The 18,354-nt window shown below is 42.6% G+C and overlaps 1 protein-coding gene across 2 annotated transcripts in view; it reads left to right on the top strand.

The window, feature by feature from the left end:
• Positions 1–8,142, top strand: part of TAMM41 (TAM41 mitochondrial translocator assembly and maintenance homolog) — a 45,075-nt gene extending 36,933 nt beyond the window's left edge. For both annotated transcript variants that reach the window (XM_054978835.1, XM_054978834.1), the window contains one exon: positions 5,736–8,142. In XM_054978835.1, the coding sequence (XP_054834810.1) occupies positions 5,736–5,809 (74 nt within the window). In that variant the 3' untranslated portion in view covers positions 5,810–8,142. The remainder of the gene's footprint in view (positions 1–5,735) is intronic.
• The last annotated feature ends 10,212 nt before the right edge of the window (positions 8,143–18,354 follow it).

Genomic DNA, 18,354 nt, shown 5'->3' with positions numbered 1-18,354 from the left:
GCGGCAAGCGGTGCACAAAGCGCACAGAGATGCCGGAGCTGCAGCGCGACGGGGAACGCGCCACGGCGGGGGGGGGGAGAGAGAAGCCGACTCCGAAATGCAGCAGTGGCAAGTGTGCAAGCCGCACAAAGAGGGACACCGACTGCAGGACACTCTAGGACCGTCGGGGGGTGAAACAACAGCGGTGCAGAAGGCGGCCATAAGAGGGAACACCGCAGCCGCAAGAAAGTTTTTTCTCCTAAGCACGCATGCGGCGGTGGCGGCAGGAGAGTGTTTGAACAACTGAAGTGATCCCTTTGGGGACACCGGGAAAGGAAGGCAGCCTACCTGGAATAGGAGCAAGTTTATAGAGGGATTGGGGCTTATGATATTTTCCCCTCTCCCTCTTTCTCTTTACCTTTCCCTTTCTTGCCCCCCCCTTCCCTCTAGGTGGGAAATCCATTTTGGTGGGAAAGGCGACTACAACGGGGATGTAAGGGCCTAGTAAAGCCACTGGGATGACTGGAGGCTTAGATCTGTCTAGTTCCCCTGGCTCCACACACTCCTTCCCAGGCCCCAGTACACGAGGTCAGGAGAGTAATCAACTAGACCTCTCGGGACCAGAGGCTAAAGAAAACCTGCTAACCTGGATCAGAACGGAATTAAAAAAGGGTTTTAAAGAGATCAAGGACTCGATTAAAGGCCCAGAGACTTTTGAGAAAGGAGGCTCTGCCCCTAAATCAGTGAAGAGACCCAGGTCCAGGCATTCTGATGTTTCCCCCAAAACCAAAAGAAGCAGGATTCAGGGGAAATATTTAGATGGTAACTCTAGCCTCTCTGAGGAACCCCAGTCAGAATCAGAGATGTCTGATCAGCACTCTGATAGTGAGGAAGGAGAACTCTTTGATGAGAAAGAGGAAAGTGGAGGCGTCATACAAACTAGACTCTTTCTACAGGAAGTATTCTCTAAGCTTCTGCCTAAAGTTCTGAGGACATTAGAAATTGCTCAGGCTGCTGTAGGAAAGGAGGAGCCTGATCCAGTCTTTCCTCAAGGTTTAGAGACTGTTCTTCCTAAGACAGGAAATACCCAAGCTGCAGTACCTCTGCCAGCGTACTTTCACAATATTTTGAAAGCTGAATGGGAAAACCCGGCTAAACCTAAGATTTACCAGTCTGTATTTAATAAATTTTACTCCTTGGCTCCAGAGGCCACGAGGAAAATCAGATTGCTGGTGGTTGATGATCCAGTCACGAGCCTAGCTACCACTTCGGTGTTGCCAATGGATGCGAAAGAAATGCCCAAGTACCCATCAGATAAGAAAATAGAACAAACTTTACGGAGAAACTTTGAGGCTTCAGTGGCATCTCTTCGGGCTTCGGCTACAGGGTCCCTGTTCGCCAGAGCTGCATTTACTTGGGCATCTAACCTGGCGGCTCCCGGTAAAGAGGTGCCTAAGGAAATTAAGAACGAGGTTAAGAAGATTGCCTTGGCTGTGGCCTTTGCAGCGGATGCAACACTGGACTCTTTCCAAATGTCCTCAAGGGCGATGGGTTTCAATGTGGCAGCAAGAAGAAACACCTGGTTGAGAAATTGGGACGTGGACCCACCGGCACAGAGCAAGGTGGCGGCAATTCCATTCACTGGGGCCAAACTCTTTGGGGACGCCCTAGACAGATACCTGGTTGAGGATACGGAGAAGAAAAAAGTCTTACCATCAAAAAGAAAGGATATGAAGGTGAGGGACAGGCACTCCTTTTGTGACTCCAAGCATCCTATCAGACAGAGTACCTCCAGACCGTACAAGAGCCGCTGGCAACCTAGAGCCAGGAATGAAAACAGGCCCTTTACGTTCCGTAAACCAGGCCAACAAAACAAAGGGCAAAAGAAGACTCATCAGGCATGACTACGATCAGCCTACGGTAACGCAGATTGGGGGTCGACTTCAGGAATTTGCCAACCAGTGGCAGAGAACAATCACGGACAAGTGGGTTTTGGAAACTGTATCCAGGGGCTATTCACTGGAGTTCCAAGACAGACCCCCGACTCGCGTAATCCATATACAGAAGAATGCCTTGGAAACGAAACACCTTCAGATAGAGAAAGCTATTCAACACCTGCTGACTATAAGAGCCATAGAACCAGTTCTGACACCTTACTGGAACAGGGGAGTTTACTCAGTGTTCTTCATTGTGCCGACGAAGAACGGGGATACCAGAGCGATTCTGGACCTATGCTGGCTGAACCAGTTCATCACATTGTGCAAATTCAAAATGGAAACCTTGAGGTTGATCTTGGGAACGATTCAGGAGGGAGATTTCCTAGCCTCCATAGATCTCTCAAGAGGCATATCTTCACATACCCATCAGAGAGACACACAGGAGGTATCTGCGCTTCGCGTACAATGGAGAACACTACCAATACAAGGCTCTACCCTTCGGGCTCAAGTCCTCTCCCAGGGTGTTCACAAAGGTTCTGGTGACATAGCATTTCTCAGACTACAGGGAATTGCACTGTTTCTTTATCTGGACGATGTCCTCATAAAGACACCCACTCTGGAAGAGGGAGAGAATGCAATTCAGATGACAACGGACTGTCTGCAGGCTCACGGTTTCGTGATCAATTGGAAAAAGAGCAGCCTCCTACCATCACAACGGATTACTCATTTGGGAGTGATGATAGATACAGTCAGAGACTGGGTTTTCATTTCAGAAGAGAGACAGCACAAGATAGTGTCCCTGGTAAGATCTATCCAGGGAGAAAAAGCAGTGGAGGTGATGCAGTTAGCCAAGCTTCAGGGAATGATGGTATCGTGCCAGGATGCTCTGGCTTGGTCAAAATTCCATGTAAGGCCATTACAGAGACTGTTGAGACCGTTCCAGAGGATAATAGCACACAGGGGACACAAACGCATATGCTTACCGCAGTCGGTGAGACAGGAACTGGAGTGGTGGATAGTACCGGACAGGTTCATGGAAGGAGTCCCTCTCAGAGAGCCAGAAAGAATTGTTATGACAACAGATGCAAGTCTTACAGGATGGGGGGCTCACGCAAGAGGCAACATGACCCAAAGATCATGGACGGCAGAGGAACGAAGAAACAGCATAAATTGGCTGGAACTTCGGGCTGTCAAGAACGGATTATGGGACCTCCAGAAGGTGCTCATGGGCCAACATGTGCTGATACAAACAGACAACATGACGGCGAAGGCCTACGTGAACAGACAGGGAGGGACCAGATACGAGAACCTGAACATGGAAGCGACAGAGATTATGATGTGGGCGGAACAGAACCTAAGATCCATCAAAGCAATACATGTTGCGGGCGTCCAGAACACGGTAGCGGACTGGTTGAGCAGGAACAAGGTAGATCAGGCAGAGTGAACCTTGAACCAGGACGTATTTCGACTAGTGTGTCTAAGGTACGGAGAACCGGTAGTGGATCTGTTTGCTTCAGCACAGAATGTACCGCTACCGACATTTTTTGCCAGATGGAAGGAACACGGAGCGATAGGAATAGACGGACTACAAGGAAATTGGCCTCAAGGTCTCCTGTACGCATTCCCTCCGGTAAGGATACTGGACAGGGTACTATAGAAGATAATTCAACAACAAGCAGAGGTAGTGGTGATTGCTCCTTTTTGGCCACAGAGAACGTGGTTTCAGGAACTCAAGAGACTGTCAACAGAGGAACCATGGAGCCTTCCAAATCAGGCAGACCTTCTGACACAGGGGGAGATGCTTCATCCAGAGCCGGCATCGTTGAAGTTAAAAGCATGGAGGTTGAGCGCGAGCAGTTGTCATCTCTAGGATACTCGGACAATGTTATTGATACTATGCTGGCATCAAGAAAGAGTTCTACGAATAGCAGCTATAACAGGACATGGAAGACCTTTCAGACCTGGTGTAGAAAGAGGGACAGTAACCCTCTGATTGTATCAGTAAAGGAGATACTACTTTTTCTCCAGGATGGACTGGATAAGGGGCTGAGTACCAGCACACTGAAGAGACAAACAGCTGCCATATCGGCAATAAGGGGATCAAAGGGGGGAATGTCCCTGACTAGGCACCCTCACATTAAACGTTTTTTGCGGGGAACCATGCTGATCAATCCTCCACAGGTTCACAGATTTCCAACATGGAACCTGAATCTGGTACTTACAGCACTCACTAGGGCACCTTTTGAACCCATGGCAACGTGTACTCTTAAAGAACTGACACTTAAAACCATATTCTTAGTGGGAATCACTTCGGCTAGAAGGGTTTCAGAGATCAGAGCATTATCAGTAAATTCTGAGTTGTGTATTTTTCACAATGACAGAGTCGTTCTTAGACCAGATCCTACATTCATTCCAAAGGTGAATTCGGTTTTCCATAGGGGGGAGGATATTATCCTTCCCTCCTTCTGTAGCAATCCCCAGCACGAGAAGGAAAGGACTTGGCACAAATTAGATGTAAAAACGGGCCTTAAGTTTCTACATAGATAGAACTAAGTCAATCCGTAAGGTAGAAAACATGTTTATTTTATTTAGGAAGAGTTCGTTAGGCGAGAAGGTTTCTACTACCACGTTGAGTAGATGGATTAAGGAATGCATTTCTTTGGCGTATAAATCCAGACAACTGACAACCCCAGGAGGGATAACAGCTCATTCATTGAGAGGGGCGGCCACGTCGGCAGTCTATAGGGCCTTTCCTTCGCTAGATCAGATCTGTAGGGCAGCTACTTGGAAGTCGGTGCATTCTTTCACTAAACATTGTAAGGTAGACAAGCTTGCATCAACAGAGGCAGCGTTCGGGAGGAGGGTGCTACAGCACGTTATGTGAACAGAGATAACCCACCCAGGGGAACACTGCTAGACTATATCCCATCAGTCTAGACTGACCCACTCCTAGACCACGGGAGAATGGAAGATTTGTATTCACTTACCATGAAGCTTCCTTTCTCTGTGGTCTGGGAGTGGGTCAGTCAAACCCACCCTAAGTTTGAGGAATTATTTGTTTTGATGGTTACGTGTTTATGAGTGTTGAAGTTATGTTACCAGATTGATGTTTATGCACGAGAACGACCGCTCGGTGGCAGCAGAGTACAGAGGGCTTGGAAAAGAACTGGTGTGCCAGGGAAGAGCCCTCCCAGAGGGCATCGTTTGATTCAATCGACCCTGCTATGGAGGAGGAGCTACTTCCCATCAGTCTAGACTGACCCACTCCCAGACCACAGAGAAAGGAAGCTTCACGGTAAGTGAATACAAATCTTCCATTCTGTGAGGGATTAACCCTTAACAGTCATGCAGCTGTGTGTTTATAGCCCTTCCAGGCTTTATCAAACGTGCAGTCCGTCACAGTTGTCATAAACAATTGACCACAAAGCTGTTAAATTTCAGTAGAGCAGTGGTTCCCAAACTTGTGTATGAGGACCTCTTTTAACATCATTTTTTTTGTGTACCCCCTCATGATAGCAGTATCCGTTGATTGAGAAAATACATAATGACAAATCAAAATGAGTGTTTAGAGCACATATGGATTTGTGTACCCCTTGCAATAACTTTGTGCTCCCTCAGGGTAGAGTACAGGTATGAATTAGTGAACTGTACCATTATCTGGGATATAACCGTTTAAAAACTTTTAAAATTAATTTTTAATTTAATTAAATTTTAATTTTAATTAAATTTTTGAATTTGTAGTTTTAATGCAAAAAGATGTTGAACCACTAATTTTTCCTTTTTTCTCTTCTGATGTCTTCATTTTTTTTTGTCTTTAAGGGCTAAAAAAATCTGTGACTTACAGCATGAAGAAGATGTACAAAATGTCAAAAGGTTGGCTAAGGAAGGCATGATACCTGCATTTGGAATTTCTGGAAAATCAAGCTGATCTTATTTCTAAACATTGTGCAAATTCTGTTGCATAATTATTGCAAGTTATTGGAAAGTTAATCATATGCAGAAACACATCTGTACTACTTCTATGCAGGCAGTCTCATACAGAAGATAAAACCTAGGTTTTCAGTTTTGTTTTTTTGAAGATTGTGAGGTGTTTTTGTACTTTTAGAAAGCCCTTGGTAGATTTGATTTTTAGTTTCTTCAAAATGTTTCCTGTACAGATCTTAGATTTAGAGTTTTATTTTGCATGCAGTTTGCTTTCATACACTTGCATCTTATACTTCACCAGAATTTGCAAAAGTTGTCTGTACTGAACTGAATGCTTTCTCTTTGCACTCTTGCTGACATATAGAGTTACATGTTGAGTAACTTTGAAAAAGGTTAGCCATTCATTTTTAAGGCATAGTTGACAGAAACATAATTCAAAGCCAAATACTGGTGAGTGGGTCATAATTCAAAACAAACTCAGGTTGTTAGACCCAGAAGCTCAAAGTGTAATGTGTGACCATTTGGATATCATTTAAGGGTTCCATGTTGCTGCCAGCAGAGAGTGGGCTTTAACATCAGCCTATGATCAAAAGCAGGAAAGTTTTCTTACCTCTTGATATGTGCTAACTTCTCTCCCAAAATTATGAGTTTTAATGATTTTCCATTGTAACCTATCAACTGAACTATTCCATATTTTCTCAAAGATAGTTGGGAAGAAACCTGTTCTACTGTTACACTGTTTTACTATATTAATAAGTAATGCAAAATAATGGTGTTGATCCTAAAAATCTCAAAATGAAATTATGTACAGAGTTGGGTGAGGAGATCTGGATGTTTTTCCCTCCTCCCTCTCCATTTGCTACAGCTGTTTACTTCTTATATACAGAGATGGACGAGACAATCAGATGTGCTTTCAGACTTCAAAGCAAGTCACAGTAGAACTGAAAGAGTAATATAGTAACAATATTGGAAATATAGAGCTGGATAATAGAAGAATACATCTAAATACCATATCATGATAAAGGTAAATGGTGCTGCATTTTTCACTTGTTGATTGGAAGACTTACAAGACCTTGGATCACGATAGTTGTCTATAAATATATGTAGTTGTGAACTGTGTCAGTCAATACAGGGACATGAAAAGTGATTTTAGCAATTTTCAAGACCTAGCTTATGACAAAACAGTAAGCATCAATTACAGAAATAAGTAATATTTCATAAAAATTGTAAATGGACTTAGTCATGATGTATATTCCTTAGAAGTGGTTGCAGAGAGAAAAAGAATACATGCTTACAGATTTTGACATCTTATTTTCTTGATCTAATGGGAAGGGGGGGAGTTCATGCACTAGTGCTATCAGTGAATTTGGGCTCTTGTGATGGTGGACGGCTGAAAGTTCTAAGCTTCGAGGACGAAGGTGAGTCGAAACATCTAAAGTGTGATGACTGTTATATTAAAGCTGAGAAGATTCATTAATAATAATAACAGTTCAATTGTATACTGCTCTTCTGGATAGATTAGTGCCCACTCAGAGCAGTGAACAAAGCCAGTGTTAATATTCCCAGAATACAGCTGGGGAGCTGGGGCTGAGAGGAGTGGCTTATCTCAGGTCACCTGGTGAATTCATGGCTGTAATGAGATTTGAACCAGTGAAGTGTGGCATTAAAGTCCAACTACTTGGCCACTAGGGAGTAGTTTCCTTTTAAGGTGCTCTTCAGGCAAATCTCCAGATTTCTTTTTCAACCTGGAAAATATTTAGGAAGCAGTTTGGGGGCAAATCATGGTGTGTGCATGTGTGTCCCTCGGAATTTTAGTTGAGGCCTCTGATTCAAAATGTAGAAGATTTTGTGTACTTTTAGGTATTTAAGCTGTCTATGGTTTGCAAATTCTAACCTTCAATGTGTCATATCCCATGCCACTCTAGATATGTGCCAGTTGCAAGGCGAACTCTGTTTATCGTTTGGGTCCGAGCTGGTAAACCTTATAAATGATTTCTGGTCTTCCCAAAAGTTTTGTAGTTCATAAGGGGGAAAAATAGGTTATGGAGAGTAGAATTGATTTAAAAATGTATAGAGACAGTGTCATTCTGTTAAGATATTGAATACATCTGTAAACATTTATGCTTAACACATGAAAACAATCACGTATAATCAATATGTTATCATGGAATCTAAAAAATTATTTTTGTATGTGTTTCACTCCTTATCCTTGATTGAAGAGGATGTGTAATGTGAGTAGAAGGAATTTGATACATGATCACACAATCATTTTGGACTCCCTAATAACTAAATATATTCATCTAGTATATCCTGGCTGTTCTTTTAAATTTTCAAAAAGCCAGGGAGGGTGCTCTTGTCTGAGATGTTAATTTACTCACTATTGATTCGTGCAAAAACAATGCAACCAATAGCCTTCTGCAAATATGGTAAGATGTTCTGGAACTGAACTGTGCATTTTCATTTTGTGTTTTAATTAAAAAGCTAGTTCTGGATGGGTCTCCAGATCAGGGACTGTTAAATCACAACCAGATTGCCTGGTGATAATTTATATTGCCAGTAATTAGCAGGTTACCAGCTAATGACTAGCCCGGCTTTCTTTGTCCCATAAAAGAACTGGATACACTAATACTTTAGTTACCCAGTTTCCCAAAGTTCTTGTTCAGGCTAATATGGCTTGCACTATGTGGTCTGCTAGACTGCTTCTGACATGAAGCATGTCAACAGAGGGAGTGTGTCAGCAATTTTCACTATCTTTCCCACTGCAGACACTCACACTGTGCCCAACGATCTTGCTAGAATGAGGTCCTCTGAACCTCATGTTATGCAGGGCACAGTTGGTGGAAGTAGCAAGTAGGAGGTAAAAAGGAGAGCTCTGTTTGCAGTTGGTTGGATTCAAACCCTTGTCTTAGCAGGCTTTGGGAGAAAGAAGGAAACCCCACCTTCTAGTAAATCTTAATCTAACTCTGATATATCAAAATCTTACAAGATAGTAAGATGTTTGGCTTGAAAAAAGCCAATCAAAGAAGAGATTTCCATTCCACATACCATTGAAGTGCAATTTGAATCTAATTTTTTTATCATTAGGTAGACCAGGAAGGAGGAGAACTTCTGCTTAAAGCCTGTCTCAGATAGACTAACAAAAAACTTGGGAAATCTAGGCAGTACAGGATGTTTCTTGGAAATTAAGCCGCAGATGAACATAGTGGGGTGAGAGGTTCTGCCGTCTAAGAATGTAATAGACATAAGAAATGAAACAGAATTCCCAAATGGAGTAATGCATTTTTAAAAAGTGGAAACTAGTCATGTCAAGCTGGCAATTACAAGCTTTGTTTCATTGCATGGTTTACTTCTATCAGGATAGAAAATGGCAGAAGACAATGGTTCAGGTTTCATTTCTTATGCTGTAACTTGCACAATTTGTCTTTGTAATGATTCCTGCCATCTTTTTTTGTATTAAGACCAAACCAGCCTAAGATTCAAAATGAAGAGAAGAAATCTGTTGTTCCGAAAGAATGGGGTTCTTCATAAATTCGATATTTGTGTATTTTATAATTCAATGTTGTGTAATAAAATTGTTTTTTAAAATAAATATCGCCCTTTGAAAGTCAGTGTTTGCTAATCAATCATTTAATAGGAGAGGCTTGTGTGCTCATAAGACTGTGATCAGGATCCTGAGATCTACAAGTGAAGTTTTGCTAGTGGAATAAATCTTTTCCATCTTATTCTTCCTACTTTATGCTGCTGTTTCTCCCCAAAAGCTGCTCCGAGGAGTGGAAGAGAGTGACAGAACTGCAGCTGGAGGAGGGATCCACAGCTTCCTCCCTGCTGTGGACAATGGGTCTTCTGTGCAAAGCAGGTTTTTAATTCAGCCTGGTGAGCTTTTCCTCACCTTTTTCACAAAATGTTTATAGCTAGATTGGTTTATATGTATGTATGTATCCTACCACTCCACTGAGCAACGTCTGATGCCGTCCTTTAGCCTCAAGAGCCTTCCTCGAGAAATCTGTACTCTCCACAGAGGACACTGCACAATATGCCCTGTAAGGTACTCCCTTCCCTCCCATGCTTATAAACCTATTTGAAGTTTAAATTGGAAGAAACAGTAAGTATGCTGTGGGTGTACTGATCTATTCTACACTCCTGGTCACAGAACCAGATTGTGTTACAGCTATTCCATTTTTTAATAGGACAAGTTTCATCTTTCCCCACTTAACTGAAGGCCAATTAAATGTAACCAGCACATGCAAAACCTCCAGTGGTGCTGGTAGAAAATTACTTGATTTATTATGGCAGGAATCCTTGTGAGCCTATTACATCATGCACATGAAAAACAGTGGCAAAATGAATGTTGCAGGCTACAAATACTATGTGTTTTATGGAGCATCAATATTGTGGCTATTATATTTGGGGAGGCAACTAAGTTGTCATGTTGAAGGAAGTTCTCAATAGTTTATAAATAGGTTTTTATTTTGGAAGTGTGAAGGGATACAAGTATAAAGTCTCATTAGTATATTTATATATCCAAGCATGCTCACATTTCACGTATCTGCTTTTAGAAGACAGGCAATACAGGACCTTGAGTAAACATGTAAGTTTGAGAGTGACCAGTCATAACAAAGATTTAATTTTAAGAGTTTATTTAACTTGCCGCTTTAGGAGAAAGTGTATTAATGAAGAATATAGTTCCAAACATTAGATGTAAACTTGATCAAATCTGCAAAACATTGCTGGTGAATAACCTCACCCCCCGCCCCATCCCCCCACACAGAGCTTAGTTATTTTCTCCAGAACCATGTTAACTGAGCAAAAGTAAATGTTTAGAAGGGGAGGGGGAGTTGCATGCAGTTCAACAGCTAATTAAACATCTTTATGAGCAGCAGATGTTCTGTGTAAAGTCAAACCCCCGGAAGTTAATGTTGTAGTGTCTTTTACATTACAGGTGTTGTTTTATAATAGATCTTGACTGTAACCTGAATCGGCTTTATTTGTCTGACGTGGCTGAAATATGCAGTGCATCTCTGGGCTGCCGTGGTGAACTTGTGTTCAGAAACCAAGTAGGCTGCTGCTTATACTCCAGGGAAATGAATTTTTTTAAACGCAGATTTAATGGGAAAGGGACTAGTTTATTCCATCTGTTTATGCCTAGCAAGTTGCAAAGATTTTTGCCTGCACAGTAAATCTTTAAATGGTGGGGGACAGTCCTGATACCCTTTTCTTTCAGTATATTCTTGTTTTGTAAATAATTCGTGCCATTGTGGTTTTTGAAAAGGAGTCTACCTTGCCATCTGGAGGACACAAGGCTTGCAGTGCAGGTTCTTTGGCAGGGAGCCCTGAATAAATTGTAGGCTGAAGTAGGCCAGGCTGTGAGCTCTTGATATATCTTTAATGGAAGATATCCTGTAAAGTTGTAATGTCTATTTAAAAAATAAAATCAAAGGGTTCTTACTTCCTTGAAGACAAAATTGCAAATAGGATAGAAATCATGCACAGATAACAGAGGATTTGGAGACAATTTTTGTGTGCTTTGTTGCATTAAAGCTTCTGTTAGCACTTAGGTTTACCTTAAAAAAGCCTTAATGCTGAGTATATACTTCTCTATAGCTATTTGCCAAATTTCTGCTGGATTTATTTTTTTGCTGGGCTTTTTACACCACTTCCTTGTTCCTGGAGACATTCTATGATACATTTATAGTTGCAATCCATGGCCCAAGGGGGCTCATTACTTTACCAATTCCTTTCTTGCTTATAGCACTATCAGTAAACATGAAACTTTGTAAGAAAGAAAACACTCTTCCTGTTGAAATTGAAGGGGTGAGTGGGGGTTGGCAGAGCTTTGTGGGAAAATCTACATGAGGTGACTTGCACAGTTGATCTTGATGGAATATGAACCAGAATACCAGTGTAATCCTAAACAGAGATGCACCCTTCTAAACCCATTGACTTCAGTTGATTTAGAAGGGTGTAACTCTGCTTTTATCATCTTGCACTCTTTAGTTGGAGACTCTTAATACAATCTCTCTCCAATGAGGGATGGTATAACAAGGAATAAAACACGCAATTGGGGAAAATCTGTAAACAAGAGAATATAGGAGTTCTGAAGTGAGTGGTTGCAAATTGCATGTTATAAGTAGAATGAAAATAAACCCTTTGGCATATGAGAGGTCACTGCACAGTTGCAGCTATTCTACACTAGATCCAAACGCGCTCTTGCCTGTGCAGGAGGTACTTCTGCTTGTAAAACAAAAAGATGGTGATGCCAATTTTTGCAGATTTTCACCTTGAACAGTACCCATACAGTGACCTCATTGTTTTTCTGGAGGTTTCCTGAGCTTCAGTAGCTTTTCAGAGAACGGGTGTGTGTGTGTGTGTTACACTGATGCTAAGGACCTCCATGAACTTCCAGATTCCTTCTGAGACCCCTTCAGACCTCATCAAAAATCATTATGTGACAGCAGTGAGACCCCTTCACACACACAAGCCTTTCATCCTCCTTGCCACCCAAGGTAGGTAAAGGCTGGGAGGCTGCCACCAGCCATCTGTCTAGCCTCCATTGCAGCAGCCAGAGAGCCCTGACCCAAATCCTCAGAGAGACCCCTCTCTCTTCCAGAGGCTCCACCAGACAGGCAGCCAGTTTGCTAAATGTACCTCCCATCACCCAGCTACAGCCCTAGGCTATTGGGGGAAAAGGAACTCAGAGGGACTTTTCTTATATATATATATACTCCCACCATTTAGACTAGGCCCATTGAATGTGACTGGAGCATTCATGTTTGTGTATGTGTTTTTTCCTCTTCAGCCAACGATTCCAAGCTAACCAAGGTTAAACAAAACAAAAACAAACTTTGTTTACAAGATAGAACACATGAGTGAACAGATTTTAAACTATAAACCATATTAGGATTAAACAAGGGAAGGTTTCAGTATAAAAGAACAGATTAACAGCCAGCTATCTTTCTGCGGCCTCCTTTAACAGCATCTCAAACCATTCTCAGAGCCAAACTACAAGTGACACCTGACACTAGTTGGACACTTGTCAGCTTCCCTCAAGTTTTGATGGGAAATGTAGGTGTCCTGGTCTTGCAGCTTGGCTCTCCGACTGCTGTCCAATGGACTTTTCAACTGTCACTTGTCCAACATTCCGCCAAGCTGCCTACATTTCCCATCAATACTTGAGGGAAGCTGACAAGTGTCCAAGTGTCAGGCATCACTTGTAGTTTGGCTCTCAGTAGCTCCCAAGAGCCTCTTTCCCCCTCATACATACTCTAACTCTTAATTGGCTCAGCATTCTGTCTGCTCTCATTGGCTGTCTCTCAGGAGAGGCAGAGCTGGAACTGGTCCTGTCCGTGATGGTCATATATAAAAAAATCATATTGTTTGCCAAGGTTAATGGGGCCCTGGGATGTTTTCCTCCTAATCTTCATCCTCCTTTGCAGGCCAGCAGGGATGAAAGGAGCATCTTTTCTGAGAGTGGAACTCTGCAGATTTTAGAACTCAACTCGTTGGGTGACTCATTTAGGGCTGCCAGCTCCAAGTTGGTAAATTCCTGGAGATCTGGAGGGTGAAACCTGGAGAAAGTGGGGTTTGAGGAGAGAGAGGACCTTGGCATGGCATAATTCCATAAATTCCACCCTCCAAAGCAGCCATTTTCTCCAGGTGAACTGATCTCTGTGGCCTGGAGACTAGTAATTCTGGGAAATCTCCAGCCACTACCTGGAGGCTAGCAACCCTAGACTCATTGCAAGATGATCTTTTCAATGTCAAGTGGACCTAATTTGGTGATAACTGAAATCTCTAATAACTTGATCCCTTGGTGTTTGCCCAATGAATCTTCTTCTCAAACTGGATCCTCATTGTTTGTTTTCTGCAGCCTTTTGAAATTTTTGACCAAATTTAATCCCAATCAGCCACAGCAACTCAGTAGCGTGATTGGATTATGTAGGATTAATACTGTTTCTCAATTTATCTGTGTACAGACCTGGCCAGTTACTTTGGTAAGAAAGCAAGTTTCAGAAATAAAAACTCAAGAAAGATGTATCATTCCCCACCTGCTCAATCCCCCATCTCATTCTTTTCCCCTCAAAGCAATATGTGGGGTATAATTGAATGGCATGTTGTTCCAGGATGTTAGATATCTGACTCCTCAAGCATCCAATGCTATATTTAGAGACTATCTGAACCTGAAATTCAAATTCAGGCTCCTTTAAACTTAGGGCTGCAGCAAGCTCCTCTGCTTTATGGGTTAGTAAAATTCACTAGCAAAGGAAAGCCAGCTGATACTGCAGGATAACAAAAAATGATTATAAAGAACATTAGCTAGCCGTTGTAAATCTTGACATAGAGTAGATACTTATTTATGCCTATAATGAGTTTCATTTACATGTATGAGCAGGGGCGGCGCAAGGGTTTTTGGCGCTCGCAGCCGGCCGGGTGCCCCCCCCCCACGTGCGTGCAAGTGTGCACCGGCCTGTGTGATGTCACGTGTGATGTCATCACGGGAGCGTGCGTACCGCCGCCGACCCGATCGCTGCGGTGGGCGGCTGTGACGGTGTGTGGGTGGCCTCCGAGCTCTCCCACTTGGTTGCCTGCGCCGCCGCAGATGCCTGCCCGTGGCGGCTGCGTCCGGCCGGGGTGTGTGCTGGCGGCAGCGGCGACATGGGATAGGAGGCTGCAGCTCTGCAGTGCGCCTTCCCACCCCTCCTCCAGCGCTCCCTCCGGCACCCTGCGCCTGAGGCCACCACCTACCTGGCCTCAATGGGCGCACCGGACCTGTGTATGAGTGAGGCATCACCTAAACACACATTCTAAGCAGCAGTAACTCATATCAATTACAGAGCATGTGAGATAGTTTGGAGTGCAAAATCCTTCTGTTACCCCTAATATGCTTCCTGGGGAACATGCCTGTGCATGTGCATAAGTCTGGAAAATGTTAATGAAACTCTTATGGGGCCCTGTTCTTTCAAGCAGGATGAGTTGAGTGCAATTCAGCTCAGTCTGATCACACATATGGCTGCAAGTCATTCATTAGTGAGAAATCACCTGAAGCGATAGCTGATTATTCAACATGTACGTGTGGAATAAGCCTATATTCCTTAATACTCTGTGTAGTTATAAATATTGGGTCACAAAATGGCAAATTTGAAGAAATGTGTAAAATTATGCGCATTCTGAGACAAAATCCTACCTGCTCACACACACAATGATAAGGAACAGAGGATGGGTAACTCCACCCTTCTCAGAGCCTTCTGTTCTGATTGGCAGCAACTGGACACAGCATAATGGATTATAAGAATCACTGGCCTGATGCATTAAGCAATTCTTGTATTAGTTTTCCAGTATATTTGCTGCTTCAGATTGGATTATTTCCTAATAATTCACAACATCTGCCCTTTTCACTACCTCAGTTAATAAATTCAGGTGGTCCAAATGATGTATTGTTGTATTTTGACTGTCTGCCTGACTGATTTTCCTTTGTACAGAATACTGGGAGTTGGGAGCTACAAGCTCCCTCATTCAAGTCTCTTTTGGTACACCTCATTCACCATGGACAGGATGGAGGGATAAGTAATCTGTGACTGAGACTCTTTAAAATGTCTGTCTAGACATCATGATATACTCATCCTAGTGCTATGAGAGCATTAGTTCATGCTAGGTTAGACCTTTCAAAACCAGTACCTTCATAATGAAATCAGTGTGAGAGGCAGTAAGGGGCACTGGAGAAAGTGTTGTACGAGCAGCCTGGCTTCAAATCCCTACTGAAATTTGAAGCTTACTGGATGGTGTGCTGAGTGTGCTTACTGGCCTGAGCGTGCTGTCCTGATTTGCTAGCAGACATTTGTGAGAGCAATCTAGGATAAATAATACTTCCTTGTTTTCATCCCTAACATCTAGTTCAACTGTCACCCTAGAGCAGGGGTCCCCAACCTTTTTGAGCCTGCAAGCACATTTGGAATTCTAGCACAGTGTGGTGGGCGCAGCAACAAAATGGCTGCTGCAGGAGGCAGAGTCAGTCACAAAATGTCTGCTGCAGCTTACCTTTAGTCACACAGTGAAGATCCTTGTGCTGTGGAAGCAGTTTCTGCCAAAGCAATGGTTTTAAAAACCTGCACAGCCAATCAATACTCCAATGGCCAATCAGAAGCCATGCTTTGCAAAATCCCCACCTAGCCCCACCCACTTTCTAAAAACACTTGTCAGGCACCACAAAGCGTGTCTGTGGGCCCAGTTTTGGCCACAGGCAGCACGCTGGGGACCCCTGCCTTAGAATGATAATTTTGAACTACCCTGTATTTGCATGTGAAAAATTAGACTTGTGTGTAACAACAGAATTTTTATGATAACCAGATTTGGTATATTAAATAATTATTTTTCTTATGCATGAATATCTTTGTTCTTTTTAAGTTTATATGCCATATAATGTATGGGATGTTCTAGTTTTGAATTATACTCATTACTAAGACCAGTTGTCAGACTAACAGAGCTACATATCAATAATTAATTTTCTTTTGTGCCTGAAGTTCACAATGTAGAAGATATACTGTTGGTACAAAGGCTATCTGCCCAATACAGAAAGTGATATCACTGCTGAATGAGTCCTTCCTATCAAACTGAAAGTTGCCAGCAAAGAGATCTATTTTAATCTTTACGTCACTCTCTTCATGGTTGCCATCATACTGTTCATGTAACTGCTTCTGTCCACATGGCTCCACTAACTGCATGTTTACCTTTCTATACCTGAAGAAGCTTATCTTCGTGTCAAGCTAAGCATGCTGCTACCAACCACATGAATAAAATTTTTACATGGCATAGGAGAAAACACAGAGGTGACAGCCACTGATATATATTCAAAGGTACATCTAATACCGTAAGTGGTTGCCTGTGAAAGTCTGCCTCAATAGACCTGTTAAGCAAGTCTCTATCAAGTCAGTAAAACTTACTTTGTAACAACTTACTTCACATGAATAGGACTGGTTTATTAGATCTGAAAGGTCCATAACATTTGTTTTTCTATTGATATTAGCAACTTGACTTGGTCTTTGAGTTCTTCTCTTTTAATATTATTGGGAATCACAGCAAATCTGTCATTCTTTTAACCCAGTAGTTCCCAACCTTTTCAATATAGTAACCCATAAGTCCAAATTAACTTCATATGATGACTCATCCAGGGCTGGCCCAAGAGATTGAGGAAGAGCTGGGGAGAGAGGGCTACTGTTTGAGGAGATGTGGGAATATGGCAGATGTTGGCAAGGAGGTGGGTGGCAAGTGGTTCAATGCAGTACATCTCTACAGTAGGCAGAGGGCAGTGTAGCACTGCAGGGGGGTGGGAAAGAGGTGGGGCTGCTGAAGGAGCAGCGCCAAGCCAGAGCCTGTGTTTGCAGATACCTCTTTAGCTCCTGTCACTTTTCCATGAGCTGACCAGCTCCTACCTACTCTCCAGCCTCCCCTACTTCTTTTAGCTACTAGTGTAAAGTTACTGGTTGCCAGACAACTCCCCTCCCTCATTTGCAGAGGGGGAGGGCAAGGCAAGAATGTCAGAAGCTGGAAAGGAAGAAGAGGAGAGGAAGAGAAAGTTGCAAATGGCAGAAGCCACCATTAGGGATGGTTGGTTTGCCACCTATTTTCAGAGGCTTCACAACCCACTTTTGGGTAGTGACCCACAGGTTGTGAAACACTGTTTTAACCAAAAATCCACATTGTGAGGTTTTCCTTCACATCAATTTGCAAAAGGCAGTCTTTTGAGGGGAGATACAAGTCTCCCTGATTTCAGTTGTACCAGCAATAAGGAGTCTTAACCAAGGACTCCTCCCAAGGGAGTCAGTGGATCCAGACCATTCTATGTAAGATTGTTGAACACTTGGCTGAAAAACAGAACATGGGACAAATTCTTTACCATGTAATAAGAATATGTAATACTTGATGTTCCTGTTCCTGTGAACAATCTGCATTTGTCCAGAAGGAGCAATATAAGAGTTTTCCAATATCTGAACAATATGATGCTTATATTGAATTTTGAAAATAGAAGTGATGAAAATAGACAAGTTGCATGTAAATTTAATATTCCTTGGACTGCATGCCTATAGTAAATACATGCTTTGTAATCTGATTGAACTCCATGTCTTACTACATCAAAGGGTTACTTCGTTATGAGATCTGGAGTTATAATAATTATAGCATGCCTGAGCCATACCGTCCATTTACAATGTTTTTCTTTCACTGAAGTTTGAATGTCATATACTACATTCTTAGTTAACATTTGGAGGAGTGTGTATGATGAAGGGGAGGGTTAAACATTTAAAAAGGTAACATCTGGATTTTTGTTAGGTCCACGGGCTTTTTTTCTTGAAGAAAATGATTTGTAATGGCTGGAGTCCAAACAACTAGTTTAGGCTAGTCTATAGGCTTACACTAACTGAGCAGTATTCAACAGATCCCAATCAGATGGCAGGATAACCAACAACGTGCAATACTCCTCAGTTTCGAAAGTTTTTGTATGTGTAGCATGCAAGGATGCTATTCA

Source organism: Eublepharis macularius, chromosome 4 (assembly GCF_028583425.1).
Source record: "Eublepharis macularius isolate TG4126 chromosome 4, MPM_Emac_v1.0, whole genome shotgun sequence".
NCBI classification, from domain to species: domain Eukaryota; kingdom Metazoa; phylum Chordata; class Lepidosauria; order Squamata; family Eublepharidae; genus Eublepharis; species Eublepharis macularius.
This window is presented reverse-complemented; position numbering and strand designations above follow the sequence as displayed.